General features: G+C 31.7%; 4 protein-coding genes across 9 annotated transcripts; 2 read left to right on the forward strand and 2 right to left on the reverse strand.

The window, feature by feature from the left end:
• The first annotated feature begins 16 nt into the window (after nucleotides 1-16).
• On the forward strand, nucleotides 17-2,949 carry LOC111679035 (ATPase family protein 2 homolog). Its single transcript, XM_023440521.2, has 3 exons — nucleotides 17-634; nucleotides 697-1,242; nucleotides 1,375-2,949. The coding sequence occupies exons 1-3, from the start codon at nucleotides 220-222 to the stop codon at nucleotides 2,907-2,909; spliced, it is 2,496 nt and encodes an 831-aa protein (XP_023296289.2). The 5' UTR covers nucleotides 17-219; the 3' UTR covers nucleotides 2,910-2,949.
• LOC111679056 (zinc finger protein 182-like) lies at nucleotides 818-11,409 on the reverse strand. 6 transcript variants are annotated; one of them, XM_046946137.1, is made up of 9 exons: nucleotides 11,053-11,409; nucleotides 10,829-10,977; nucleotides 10,238-10,751; nucleotides 3,386-3,891; nucleotides 3,083-3,181; nucleotides 2,495-3,017; nucleotides 1,938-2,135; nucleotides 1,336-1,871; nucleotides 818-1,236 (listed from the first exon to the last, which is right to left on the reverse strand). In XM_046946137.1, the coding sequence occupies exons 1-6, from the start codon at nucleotides 11,197-11,199 to the stop codon at nucleotides 2,987-2,989; spliced, it is 1,446 nt and encodes a 481-aa protein (XP_046802093.1). In that variant the 5' UTR covers nucleotides 11,200-11,409; the 3' UTR covers nucleotides 818-1,236; nucleotides 1,336-1,871; nucleotides 1,938-2,135; nucleotides 2,495-2,986. The 6 variants fall into 6 exon arrangements, with proteins under 6 accessions (XP_046802093.1, XP_046802101.1, XP_046802088.1 ...); XM_046946145.1 differs by having other exon boundaries at nucleotides 1,938-2,424; XM_046946132.1 differs by having other exon boundaries at nucleotides 2,215-3,017.
• Nucleotides 6,199-9,879, forward strand: LOC111679062 (thiamine transporter 1). The gene is made up of 2 exons (XM_023440549.2): nucleotides 6,199-7,494; nucleotides 9,023-9,879. The coding sequence occupies exons 1-2, from the start codon at nucleotides 6,813-6,815 to the stop codon at nucleotides 9,739-9,741; spliced, it is 1,401 nt and encodes a 466-aa protein (XP_023296317.2). The 5' UTR covers nucleotides 6,199-6,812; the 3' UTR covers nucleotides 9,742-9,879.
• A 154-nt stretch (nucleotides 11,410-11,563) lies between the features above and the next one.
• LOC111679058 lies at nucleotides 11,564-13,227 on the reverse strand. Its single transcript, XM_023440544.2, has 6 exons — nucleotides 12,983-13,227; nucleotides 12,770-12,914; nucleotides 12,391-12,703; nucleotides 12,178-12,328; nucleotides 11,967-12,111; nucleotides 11,564-11,899 (listed from the first exon to the last, which is right to left on the reverse strand). The coding sequence occupies exons 1-6, from the start codon at nucleotides 13,134-13,136 to the stop codon at nucleotides 11,581-11,583; spliced, it is 1,227 nt and encodes a 408-aa protein (XP_023296312.2). The 5' UTR covers nucleotides 13,137-13,227; the 3' UTR covers nucleotides 11,564-11,580.
• Between the last annotated feature and the right edge of the window lie 1,982 nt (nucleotides 13,228-15,209).

The following is a 15,209-nucleotide window of genomic DNA, read 5'->3' on the forward strand; positions in this document are numbered from 1 at the left end:
ATTTTATTTACTTCCGTTTCAATGCTAATTGTTAGTGCATTCAAATTTTCCATCCCTGTATTATTCAAAATCTAAAAACAGCTGTTCGTCAATACAACTACTGTGAATGACAAATGTATGTAATAAATGTAAATAAACAAAAGTACCACTTCGCCTTTCATATAAAACTGTGCATGTGTTTTGTAAACATAAACATTTTTTTTGTTCAATCTTTGAAATATGCCTCCTAAATCATCAAATAAAAAGAATGCTGCTAATGCTACTCCCTCCTGGTATCACTGTGAAAAATGTGATGTACATATTACAGCAAAAGAAAGAGAAAAACATGAACAAAAATGTCCCATAGAAGAGCAACAAATTGAAACGGATAAAGGCGAGCATTTGGAATATATAAGGAAGAGAATATTATACACGGGCAGTTATGAAAAACGTAAATTTGAAATAGATGAGCTAAAAGAAATGGCAGCAAAGTATGTAAATAATTTGATATTTATATCGGAAGGAGCTATACGTTTGGCCGGTTGGCATATCGGACAACAAGTAGTGATTAAGAGCAAAACTACATTTTCTTTAGTGCGTAGCATATGGCCCATACCGGAAAAGTTTTTAACCACCATATTTGTTAATGAAGAAGGTAAATTGTTAAAAGCTACAACTTTAAAGTATTTGTTAATTTACTCCTATTATTAACCATAGATTATAACACTTATTGGACGGCCCTGAAAGGTCAATGTTTACAAATTGAGGCTGTGCCTTATGGTCAACCAAAAGTAGCTAAAACTTTACTCTTACAAATACAAACCACTACTCAAGATGATGAACCTTTAAATAGTCAACAACTCAAAGATGTTGATCGTTTATTAAAATTGGAATTAAGAAATTTATCATTTACCCTGGGTTCGGTGGTATATTTTAATTTCTTTAATAAAACGCTAACTTTGAAGATTATTTACTGGTCAGCTTTAAGTTGTAACAGTAATAACGATGATTCATCTAATGTTTTGGAGAAATCTCTAAATGATTTAAACATTAACAAACATTCACCAAGTGAGGATATTTTTAAGGTGACCAATGCAACAATCATAGAAGTATCATCGGAAAATATTCCCAACTCTGATGATGAATCTGAGGATTTATCAAGGTATTTGGTGACAAAAAACGATATCGGTGGTTTAAGCAAACAGTTGGAAATCATCGAAGAAGCTATAGATTTTGCATTGGGTTTAAGGAGAATACCTAAAGGTAGGTAGAAAGAAGAGTTTTAATATAAATTTGCAGATTCAGGAGGCACTAAGGAATAGGAATACAATATATTGGGTTATAATAAAAACTTACATGACTTCTTTTTGTTTAAATATAAAAAATTTTTTGCAGGTGTCAAAATTTCCCGAGGCTTATTAATTTATGGCTCTTCGGGCTGTGGTAAAACTATGATTTGTGAGGCCATGTGTAGTAGATTGCTACAGAAACAGGAAATACAAGGAAAATCCTCGTTCAAACCATTAATATTGAAATTAAACATCAGTGAATTATTTAGTAAATTCCTAGGAGAAACAGAGAAAAACTTGGCTGTTTATTTCGATAAAGTTTACAAACATTATCCACAGCCTACACTAATGATTATAGAAGATGTACACAATTTATGTCCAAAACACGAAAGCAATGAAGTGGTAAAACGAGTTTCAATGGCTTTTCTCAATATGATGGATTCACTGGCCCATAAACGCGAAGCTCAAAGATGTTTTGTTTTAGCTACCACTTCACAGTTGGAAATGTTAAATCCCAGTATCAGAAGATGTGGTAGATTAGATTGTGAAGTTGAGGTGGCTGCTCCAACACCCGAAGGACGCCAAGATATCTTAAAATGTTTGCTGAGAAAAGTGGAAAATCATAATTTGTCTTTAAAAGATTTGCAGCAAATTGCACAGGTAACTCACGGTTTTGTGGGAGCCGATTTAGCTAATCTAATTTACAATGCTACCTTAAAGGCATTGCATCACAATGCCAACACTTCCGTACAGCTAAAAGTTGAGGATTTGAATAATGCCTTAAAATATGTTAAACCCTCTGCCATGCGTGAGGTTTTAATAGAATGTCCCAATATAAAATGGTCCGATATAGGTGGTCAAGATGAACTGAAATTAAAATTAAAACAAGCCATTGAGTGGCCTTTAAAACATGCCGAACAGTTTCAAAGATTAGGTATTAAACCACCTAGAGGTTTATTAATGTATGGTCCTCCCGGTTGTTCCAAAACAATGATTGCCAAGGCTTTAGCTACAGAATCCCAACTAAACTTTTTATCTATCAAAGGACCGGAGTTGTTTTCCATGTGGGTAGGTGAATCTGAAAGGGCTGTTAGAGAAGTTTTTCGCAAAGCTAGACAAGTAGCACCGGCCATAGTATTCTTCGATGAAATTGATGCTATAGGTGGTGAACGTTCAGATGGCTCTTCTTCGGGTTCGGGCAGTTCAGTTAAAGAAAGAGTACTTACCCAGCTATTGACCGAATTGGATGGCGTTGAGTCGCTAGAGAATGTAACAATTGTTGCTGCCACAAATCGTCCTGATATGATTGATAAAGCCTTGCTACGTCCCGGTCGTATAGATCGTATTATTTATGTTGGTCTACCCGATGACAAAGCACGTCACGAGATTTTTCGCATTAAATTAAAAAAAATGCCCTTGTCTGAAGATGTCAGTTTGCAAGAGTTGGTAAAAAGAACTGAAGGTTATTCGGGTGCTGAAATTCAAGCGGTTTGTCATGAAGCTGCCTTGAAAACATTAGAGAATAGTTTCGATGCACCTTGTGTGACATGGTCACAATTTGAATATGCTTTGAAAGCTGTACAGCCAAGAACCAGTCCGGATCTCTTGCGTTTATATGAAAATTATATGAAAAAATCATAAATAAATGCTGGCAAACAAACAAAAATTATTTGTTTTCTTGAATTCAAAGATTTGTTCATTAGTTTTATACCATAATATTAGGTTGTTTCTTGTTGGGCTGTAATTGTACTAGAAATTTATGATATAATTAATAAGTTATGATGTATACACAGTAAGTAAGGAATAATACAAACTTTTTTGCATGCTTTTTCATATGTCTTTTTAACGCTGATGACTGTGCAAATTTCCATGAACAAGAGTGACATTCAAATGGTTTTTCTCCACTGTGTATTCTGTAAAAATCAAAAACAAATAATTTGAAATCATTCTAATTAGGAGTTTAAAAAGTAATTATAATTAAAAGCAATTTTGCAAATACAAAAAGCTTTATTAACGCACTGTATCTATTTACTTCCTAGTACTTATTTGAAAAAAAAAACATAAAAATTAAAAAAAAAAGTACAAATACAAATAAATACCTTTGCATACTTACTCACCTCATGTGATTTATTAGATTTGATCTTTTGCCAAAAATCTTATCACACTCTGTACATTTATGTTTACGTATTCGTCGATGTACTGTAATCATATGAGCATTAAGTGATGCACGTTTCGTAAATGATTTCTCACAGATCGTACAGTGTATATCTTTAATTGTTTTATGTGACGGCTCGTGACGTTTTAAATCTCTTGGTGATTTGAATGCCATTAAACAGTGTTTACATTGATATACTCTCTGATCGGTATGCGTGAATTTATGTGATTTTAAATTACTCGATGTTGTAAAAAATGCCGAACAAATTTCACACTGAAAGCGTTTGATTGTTGTTAATGCTGATGTCGCCGATAATGATGATGATGATAATGGTGACGTTGCTGATATTGTTAATGTGTTGTTAATATAATTTTTATTACTGTTATCGTTGTTGTTGTTGTTGTGGCGGCTATGTGTACGTTGATGTAATAAAAGTTTATTAGATGTGATAAATTGACGAGAGCACAACTAGAAGTTGAAAGAGAAAACAAGGTTTTGTATTTGGGTTTCTATAGAAAAAACAAACATACAACAAAAACATTAATAACAAGCAATTTAATCAAAATATTAACCAAAATAAATTTATTGCTGACTATAATGAATATTTAAAGAATTGTGTTTTATTAATTGAAATCCAAACATGATGAACACAACGATTTATTATATTAACCCGTTGAGAAATTAGGAATACATTTACGTTATACCAAGTTTTGCTTATTTGAAACAAGTGATCGTAAATTAAATTTTAAAAATACTCTTATAATGCGTTTAGATTCAAATACGCCTTTAGATTCTAAAGATTACAAATATTTTCGGTATTAAAATAATTTCATTAAAGTACATCACTACTCGAAAACCATTCCCTTCATAGAGATTGAAGATAATGATATAGAAACAAACCATCAAGAAACAAAACCGAACATAAAGAAGGGAGATGATATAAACAGGTCGATTTCTAAGGTCTTTCAATCAAGAAGATTTCCAAATTTGATTCCCTAAAGAAAAAAACATGAGAGACTTATGAGTCTTTATAGTCGAAGAAATGACAAAAATTCCCTGATAAAACCCAGACTGCGAGGATAAAGTCATGCAATTTGCACAAGTTTGATATGGAACTTGACAAAAACTGTAATTCCAAACAGCATCTATTGAGTTCTATAAGTACATTGGTAGATCTCTCATCAAGTGCCTTCGATATTTTGTTACGGATTCGCTGGAATATCAAACTAAGGTTTCACCAACCTTTTCCTGTCATCTATGTCAATGTCTCATAATATCCCTAAGGTCATTTCTACAATCTATAACCAGGAGCGAATATATCATATGATAAAGCTATACAAGTAGTATGACTATCGACAAAATTTGTCACAACCTACTTTTCCAGATCTCTACGATCTCTGCTTGGAAGACACTTCATTCGTCAGGGAGTGTAAAGGACGTTTTTATGTAGGTATTAGCGCACCCGTGCTAGTATCCATCTTTGACTCATCGTTAAAAACTGTACACCCATCAAACAGTCTATCATATATAAGTCAATCGTCTCTAGTTAGAAATTACATTAGATCTGTAACCCCGAAATCTGGAGTCGTAATACTTTTATATGCATCTCCGCTAGGGAGTTACAAAACAGAACATAAAGAAGGGAGATGATATAAACAGGTCAATTTCTGAGAGCTTTAAACCAAGAAGATTTCCAAAGAAAGAAACATGGAGTACTTAGGAATCTTTATAGTCGAAGAAATGACAAATTCACCTCATAAAATCTAGACATGTTTGATATGGAACTTTACAAAAATTGTAATTCCAAACAGCCTCTATTGAGTCCTATAAGTATATTGGTAGCTCTTTCATCAAGTGTTGGCCATAAGGCCTTCGATATTTTGTTACGGATTAGCCAGAATCAAGCCAGGAGCGAATATATCATATGTTAAAGCTATAAAAGCAGCTTGAGTATCGGCATAAATTGTTACAACTAACCTTAGATCGATATAATTCTGTATGAAATTCATAGCTTTCCAGATCTCTAGGATCTCTTTTGGGAAGACACTACATTTGCCAGGGAGTCGGAAGGACGTTTATATATACATAGGTATAAACGCACCCGTGAATGTATCTTTCATTGACTCCTCGTTAAAAACTATACACCCATCAAACAGTTTATTAGATACAAGCCATTCGTCACTAGTTAGACATTCCATCAGATTTGTAACCCCGAAATCTAGAGTCGTAATGCCTTAATATGTAATTCCGCTAGGGGAGTTACCATGATGTACATGTAATAGGCATTCATCGTAAAGAATTTAAACAATATAGGCCGCTTGCAGTTTAGTACTAATGGGACGATTAATGTTAAGAGCTTTGAGCTTTACTGAGTATATTCCTATAACTTTACTTTCTGAAAGCCTTCCACTTGACCATGAAATCATTTTTCTAGAATTAATGCCCAGTAATTTTACTTTACATCCAGTTACAGCCAAACCTCTTACAAAAACAACATACATTTGCATTTATATAGATGTTAGAAATTTGCCAAATAATTGTAATAACAGGAATCTTGGGTTTCTCCTTATGCTATTAGAAAGAGAGGGTTAATTTGGCAATAAATAAATTTTAACAGTCATCTCAATTAATTGTTATACTCGCAAGTAGTTAATTGATAAAAAATCGAGTACTACAATGATCTCAATGATGTATAACATGTGAGTATCAAAATAGTGACAGACTGTCACTATTGTTCGTATATATTTTTTATATCATACAAGAAATTGCAATAAAATAACAACAACATTAAATGTTTTTTAATAAATTTCTAGAGAAGTGAGAAATAAAACATCTGGTAAAAAAATAACACTTGTTAAAGCATTCGAAATTGAAAATGAGCAAATCGAAAAAGTTTTTCTATACTAAACCAAAGAAAAAAAAAACAAACAAAACCCCAAAATTTAACAGTATCAGTTAAATTTTAGCACTTGTTTTTGTTAGTGTTTGGCTGAACGGGAGAATTGAGTTCGATATGGTTTGATTTATAAAGATCATAATGAGCACAAAATACTAACACTAATACTTAAAATCTTAATGCTCAACTTAAATATAATTGTGGCGATAAAACAGTTGTATCTCTATTTAGAAAGAAAATACCATAAAACATTTTCAGTTGACATTCCCAACACACATGTTGTACAAAGACGACGCGTCGCGCAGCAAAGCGAGAAAGGTTACGTACGTTAATATTCCAAAAGAGGCAATAACAACAAAAGTGTTTAGGGTATAAATAAAAGCAAAACAATAATCATAAACAAAAAACAAGTCTATTATAAATAAAAAAACAAAGAAAATATAATTGTACTCAACGTGTCTTAAAGATTTGAAAAAAAGCAAAGTAAACAAACATGCAGACATGGTTACGTATATCCCTTTTACTATGCACTTTTGGCTTCTTTCGTGAAATGCGCCCTTCCGAACCATTTGTTGTTGAATATCTAACCGGTCCGGATCGTAATATCACAAGTGAAGAATTAAACCGTGAAATTTATCCTTTCGGTACATATTCGGTATTGGTACAATTGATTTTAGTTTTTTTAGTTACCGATATCTTGCGTTATAAACCCATCATTATACTTTCGGCCTGTGCTGGCATAGTGTTATTCGCTATATTATTATGGACTCATACAGTATGGGAGCTAATCATTGGACAAATCTTCTATGGTACTTTTATGGCTAGTGAGGTGGCTTACTACACCTATATCTATGCTAAGGTGGAAAAATCCCGTTATCAAATTGTTTCCGGTCATACACGTTCGGCAATATTGTGTGGCAAATTTTTGGGTGGTGTTTTTGCTCAGGTGTTGGTGTCAACCGAAAGTTTAAATTACCGTGGTTTGCATTATATATCGTTTGCTTCACAAATCGTTTCATTGATTATTGCACTTGCATTACCGCCCGTCCAGCAAAGTATTTATTTCTATAAAGCTGAAGACGACGATAATACCGCAGAAAGGGTCAATACTAGTAATGATCCTACTACATTGGCTTTGGAAAATGGTAACACTGAACTGGCATTAGAGAAAAAAGGTGAGTTAATTTCCAACTAACGCTATTTATGAAATGGTATTTGTCTTGACTACACAGGATCTTGTCTGTACTATATTTCTAGTTCATACTAAAACCATTTTATAACTACAGTTATGTCGTGTAGAAACTAAGGGCGGATTTTTCTGATAAAGATAATCTACATTCTTCGGTTAAACCTAGTTTAATCTATCTTTTGTGTGTTTTCAATTACTTAGGGCGGATTTTTTAGATAAAGATAATCTACATTCATCGTTTAAACCTAGTTTAATCTATGTTGTGAACAAAAACTTAATATGTTAAGTAAATTGCAATTTTCTGATTTTTTGTTTTAATTATTATTATTTTAAATGTTTATTTAACATTTTTACAAAATTTTTCATTTTACAAAAGTATTATTTGCAAAAATCAGTTGTTCATTGTTTATGTTTTTGAGTGAAAAGTTGGCAATACTAACAAAGTTAACTTCCTTAAATCCATAACTGAAAAACACAATTAAATAAATTTGTTCCGGGTTAAATCTAACAGAAGGTAAAGCCTAGTTTAACTGAGTAGTAAGAAACCCGCCCTAACAAAGTTAAATGAACTTAGATCCAAAACTGAAAATAATCATGAGTTAAAGTCAATTCCCCGACAGTCGGTTCTACGTACCGGAATGACCCGAATTATTCGGCCAAGTACTGTCAACCTCAGCAACAACAATACAACAATGAGTTAAAGTCCGCCTAAATTAGTTTCGATTTTAATCTAACATCAAGTTAAGCCTAGTTAAACTGAGCAGTAAGAAACCCGCTCTAAGGCAGCAATATCTATTTTTAACCTTAATACCAAAATTTATTCGATTTTCAATAGTAATTGAATCAGAACTATAGATAATAAAGACGTGTTATCAATAGTTTTGTATTAGAATTCAAAAAATTAAAACGTACTCATAAAAGGCCAAAAGAACAATTAATGTTCATTTAATTTTTTACTAGGGTTCTACTAGTTGAAATGAAAAGTCGACTTTTTGACTTTTTCAATTTTATGCAACGTCGATTTTTCGACTTTTTTCGACTATCTGACTTTTTCGACTATTATCGACTTTTTTCGACAATTACAGACTTTTTGACTATTTTCAACTTTTTCCAACTTTTCGACCATTTCAGACTTTTCGACGATTTTCGATTTTTAAAAATTTTCGACTGTTTGACTTTTTTCGACTTTTTGAGTTTTTCCGACTTTTCGACTATTTTTGACTTTTCAACTATATTCGATTTTTTTCGACTATTTTCAACTATTTTCGATTTTTATTTCCAAAGTCGACTTTTCAACTTTTTTCACAGACGATAGTCGCCTTCGACGAAAAAGGCGTTTGTTCGATTATTTGAAAGTCAATTAATAGAACCCTATTTGTTACTACAGATTATAGCTGTAAGTGAATCATTAATTTTCAATTCATAAATAATTCACGAATTAAATCAGAAATGAATGCTTAATCCAAAGCTCTGCTTAATTTTAATATTGACAAAATTCTTTTCCATATTTTTAGCTTCGTCTACAACCGAAACTCCCACTACTATTGCTAAGCCTAAATTTTCATGGAGAAATGCATCCCGCTTACTTCTGCAACACACTGTCAGTGCGTATTCCAATCGTACAGTCCTAAAATGGAGCATTTGGTGGTCTTTAGCAACATGTGGTCAATTACAAGTTATTTCCTACGCACAAATCCTATGGAAAGATATAGATGAAAATCATGAAAGTTTTTATAATGGTGGAGTTGAAGCTACAGTCACTCTATTGGGAGCTGCCGCAGCAATGGCAGCCGGTCTGATGAATGGTGTACGACACAAAAAATGGCATATGTGGATTTTAACCATATGCTCCATATTAATGGGTGCTTTTCTAATAATATCAGCCGTAACGAATCTACTTTGGGTAGCCTATGTTATGTATGTTATATTTGGCGTGTTTTATTTCTTTGTTATAACAATAGCTAGTGCTATAGTTGCACAAAATTTAAGTGACGATAGTTTTGGTTTAATATTTGGCATCAACACTTTAGTAGCACTGGTACTGCAGACCATTTTAACTTTGGTTGTTGTTACCGACTCTTTGGGTTTCGGCCTAGATCCCAGAAATCAATATATTGTTTATGGCTTTTATTTTGTAGCATTAGCTATCGTATATGCTTTAGCTGTAGTTGTAGGTCAAATAGTTAAATGTTTTAGAAAATCGGATGAAATAAGTGTAAAATCAACGCAATAGTTGATGGCATATTGTTCAAATAATTTATATAATTTCAGGGACTTCTGTGTATTTTTTTCTTTTTTTGTACTTAATTTATATAAAAAATTTAAATAAGTTAAAATAATAAATAATAATCATTGTTTTATTATGAGTTAAAGTAATAAATAATAATGCATTTCTTATTTGTTTAATTAATGTGTCTATTTATCTATATATCTATCTATTTATCTATATATCTATCTATCTATCTATCTACCTATCTATCTATCTATCTATCTTTCTATCTATCTATCTATCTATCTATCTATCTATCTATCTATCTATCTATCTATCTATCTATCTATCTATCTATCTATCTATCTATCTATCTATCTATCTATCTATCTATCTATCTATCTATCTATCCATCTATCTATCTATCTATCTATCTATCTATCTATCTATCTATCTATCTATCTATCTATCTATCTATCTATCTATCCATCTATCTCTTTGCCGTTGTCAAAACACTTACCTCACATTTAAACGGTCTTTCTCCAGTATGAACACGCATATGTATTTCTAAATATCCTTTGTAGTGAAAAACTTTGCCACATTCTAAGCATTTATCGGACGGCTTTAACGTTTTGTTCAAATACTTCTTCGATATTCTTTGTGATTTTTTAACGTTGACACGTTTTCTATCGGACTTAACATGAGTAAATGTCGAAATTGGAAAATCTGGTTTAAAATTTTCTAAATTTTTGGCCAGCAAATGCGAACCAAATGATAATTTCGTCTTTGTAGTCATAAAAACATCACTGAGAGAGGTGTCTCCAGCCTCAGATCTTGTCAAACTACTGACATCAATTTCGACATCGTTTAAAAGTTCAACATCATCTGTTCCACCAACTACTTCAACCATATCATTTGTTACATCATGACGATCGAACATATCACAGATGTTAGCGTACATGGAAACGGAGGAACAATCTGTATCAGGTTTAATTAAATCCGAGTTTGGTGGCATTTCATTGCAATTTAAGTTGCTACAGAGATTAGAGTGAATTTGTTATAAAATAGAATATCTATAGAAAAGTTAAACATAAATCCACTTTAATCTCACCTTGTTGCTGAAGACGTAGTTGGTAGACCAAAGTACTCCCTTAAACGTCTTTCGGAAGCTTCTGCCAATTGCTGCAAGTTATAGGCATCCAAGAGACGATATAAACAAGATTGACACAACAACGTGGGTAATGTGTCATCTAGGGGCAGCTGTAATAAAATTTGTATTGAGAATTTTATATTTACTATGCATTTACCGGAGATTTTTAATAAAAACACACATACATATGTATGTACCTTTAAAATTTGCAATTTTTCCAGCATTTCAATTGGCCGTATTAAAAAAGTCGGACTATAAATGGATACGAGTATATCATTTTTTAAACAAATTCTACATATTTTTTGATATTCAGATAATGGTAAAGTTTCCATTTATGTCAAATATTTTCAATTTAATATATGCAAAATTACTTCTCGTATAATAAAGAGATAGATATCAAAACAAAAACAATATTTTGTTTACAGTTGCTATCAGAGTACTGCGGCGAATACACAACATCGCCGGCCAACACTAAAACTTTTGCTAATCGTTAAGAAATTTTTTAAAAACTGCTATTATACTAAATAATATACAATCATATTCCGAATGGATAAATTTTTTATCCAATTCATTACAAATTTAATTGGTTTCAGGATAACTACTTAAGTGTATAGAAATTATTATCGGAATTCTACCGACCGTATTTAAATGGTCTTCGAGATTTAGGTGTTTTTTAAATAAATAGCTACAAAATTCTACAGTTATATAAGAATTTATTTTTTTATATATTCCGCTAATTTTGAATATACAAAAGAACTAACACCAAATTCAATAGCATTTGTTTGTTGTGGGGTTAAATTTGCTTCGTTTACTTTATTTGCTAGTACCATAAACAAACGGGATGTCATTGTTTTTTGATTTTCTTGCTCGCTTTCTATATTTTCTTCAGATGATGAATTCAAATGATTTGTTGGTATTTTTCCACAACTTGTTTTTCTTCTTTTGAGCTTTCTTGAGTTTACCATGAGCATATCACAATCGCTTGACAAATCGGTACTCACTTCTGGCTCATTAAACATCCTGCTCAAGGATCTTGAAATAGACAAATAAGAAAATTTATTTCTGAAACATTGTCAACATATGTACATGTAATACTCACGGTAGGCATTCAATATAATCATCTAAGAATTTAAGACATTTGGAATATTTATATGGTTTAACAAAACCGCTTTGAGTCATTAATTTTATCTTACTTTTCCGGTAACTATCTTTAACGCTTTTCCATTTTTTATTGGCTACATTAGCTAAATGTCAAAATGTTTAAACAAAATATTCGTTAAAAGTTAAGTGGAGTTTTAAAAGATTTTTACCAGGTAAGCCGAATCTTTTTCCAATTTTGTGCCACAAATGTTTTTTATATGAAAAATGTTTGTATCTCCTAGACTGTGGATTGTAAATACAGTCATGTTTTTTAACTTCTTCAATTAATAGCTTATTTAAATCCTTTTCTTTTGTTTGCTCCTATAATAAAAGAACTTGGATTTAAAATGGAGCTGCTTAACATTTTTTAAACATGTATGTACCATTGAATCTACTTCAGAAGAATTGCTACTATTTGGTCCATCAATATAACCGTTTTTCTCATCTATTGTTAAGTCTTCATCTTTGTTTAAAGTTATAGGTAATATTTTGCTGGTTTTCGTGGCAATATTTTCAGCTGCGGCTTTAACTTCTTTTGTAGAGGATGTATCCGAAAAATCTTGGATTTCGTCAAAACAATTATCGAAATTACTTTCCGTTTGCCCGTTAGTTGATTGTTCATATATAAATTCTTCCTCACTGGATAGTTCTGTGCTAACCTCCACATCTGATGTGGGCAAGGTAAACGTTTTATGTCTAAAATTGGCAGTTATTGGTGCAAATACAAACATATGTATGTATATAAAAATGTATAATACTTACGGTCGATAGCTAACAACCTGGTCTAAAAATTTTAAAGCCTCTGCGTATTTATATTTTTTAAGATATCCATTTGTAGCATTTGTTTTATTTTTATATCTTTTGTAACTATCTCTGACACTCTTCCACTTACTTTTGGCTTCTTTACCTAAATTATTGTATTTCGTACTATAAATAATAAAGGCTTGATCAAAATTTCTGAATGTGTTTCCTTACTGCTAATGCCAATTTCTTTTCCAATTGTATTCCATAGATGCTCCTTAAAGGCGAATTTTTTATATTGTGCAGATTTTACATTATAAATGCAATCGTGTTTTTCAACTGCCTGTATTAGTTTCAAATTTAAATCATATCTATTCATAGTATTCATGTTAATAGGCTATTTCTTGGATATTATCTCGAAATGTTTGTTTCCATTCACTTTAGGAAGATCTGCTTGTTTGTTATTGAAAACGATATGATACAGAGCCCTGCGCTGACAAATATTAACGGCGGCGGCGACCGACACTAAATATGTCGGCGGCGGCTTAAAATCGACTGTAAGCCGGCTAACAACTACGATTAGTTTTTAAATTTTCAAAGATTTTAACCCTTTCCGTGGTTTTGTCGAATATATTCGACATTACAATAGAATCTAAGTTTTCAACTACGATTAGTTTTTAAATTTTCAAAGATTTTAACCCTTTCCGTGGTTTTGTCGAATATATTCGACATTACAATAGAATCTGTTTTTAATAATTTTTTGGGTATAATATTTAACTTTAGCTTTAATTTTTTTCTTTTAGATTAAAGTGAAGACTTTATTATATTTTTAATTGAGATTTTGAAAGATCTTCCGTATTTTATATTTAACCCTGAAAGGGTTATATAAAAACGGATTCCGAGAGATCAGAAAGTGGGATTTTGAAAGCAAATATATTGTTTATAACAACAAAACAGAGCTAGCTCAAAAGTTGTGTGAGAAATTATTCAGGGATGAATAAAAAATTCTTAACAATTAAAAAAAATCCTTTCTCCAAGTTTTACGAGGATCAGCCGATATTTAACTATATCCTCCATATAAAACATCTTGCAGAAAATCAGTTTCTAAAATATTTTGCATTAAAAAAATGATCAATAACGTAAAAACAAAACAAATAAAATTTGTTTATTTTCTAGCTACACCCAGTGTGCTGTGCTACCCTAAAAGCAATATAAATAAGAAACTTAACGATTTTGATCATTCTAACTACAATGGTTTTCCAGATATACAATTTCATGTTTCGATTTCAATATCATAGAAAACTCAAAAAGTACCAGTTGGAGTATGAAAAAATACCACGAAATTCACGAAATAAAAATTCTGTTCCAAAAAGTTGCAACATCGTATTGGGAGCCCATTATTATGTATTCAAAAACAATGTTTCATAAAAAAGTACCAAAAATAAATAAACGTTCGTCGTGTTATGAAGGATTCAAAAATATTTTTTTAATGTTCTCTGGTTTAAAAGATACATGGGGTGCAAAAGAAGTACAAAATTACAGTTTTTACCCGTTTATTCCCTAAAGGGGCCGAATTTGAAAAAAAATTACCGAACAATTTGAAAAAAAATTACCGAACACCTGTTAGCTTATTTTTAATGAACGACGATAAGCTTTAAACTATTTTTGTATCTTTTTTAGTTTAGGAGATATGAGGTTACCGAATTTACCCGTTTTTACCCTTTTTTAAACCCCAAAAAATTCGAATTTCCAAAAACCAATCTTATTGGATACATTATACTTATTGCATACTCTTCAGCTTCAACCGTTTAGGCTCTACGACGATGAATCAGTCAGTCAGTAACGTTAGAATTTTATATACGTATGTATATAGATTTCGTGCTTTGAATTATATTGTAAAACAAGTAAGAAATTATAGTCGGGCCAGACCAACCTGTTACAAAAAAAAAAAATGTGGTTTGTATTATAAAGCATTTAAGTTGAGTTATACCTTGTCTCAGATATACTTAAGCCATTTATTGTTGAATAAAATTGTGGACATTTATTCGAATTTTGAAGGGGGCTTTGAATAGGGGCTATGGTCAGATGAGACCATATAATTACAAAAATTCATGAGGGTCATCAAGGCTAGTATATAACTTGGTTTTGCAGCTTTTTGTTGAGATACGAGTATATTAAATATAATTATGAACTTAAAAGCCCTATTATTCCGGTACAGTTGTATGGGGGCTAGGCGAAATAATGGACCGATCATAAACATTTTCAATAAATCGACTCAGAAAATTATTCTGAGCCGATTGGTATACTTTAAGGTGCCTAGCCTAGCCCCCATAAAACCGTACCCCTCGAATAGAGCCTCTGGGCTCATATTTAAGTTTTGTTTTATGTTTTGTTTGAACTTGAACATACTGACTGGTCGGCTATGCCTGACTATACATTCATACTTTTGGATAATAAACTT

This window comes from Lucilia cuprina, chromosome 2, assembly GCF_022045245.1.
Source record: "Lucilia cuprina isolate Lc7/37 chromosome 2, ASM2204524v1, whole genome shotgun sequence".
NCBI lineage: Eukaryota > Metazoa > Arthropoda > Insecta > Diptera > Calliphoridae > Lucilia > Lucilia cuprina.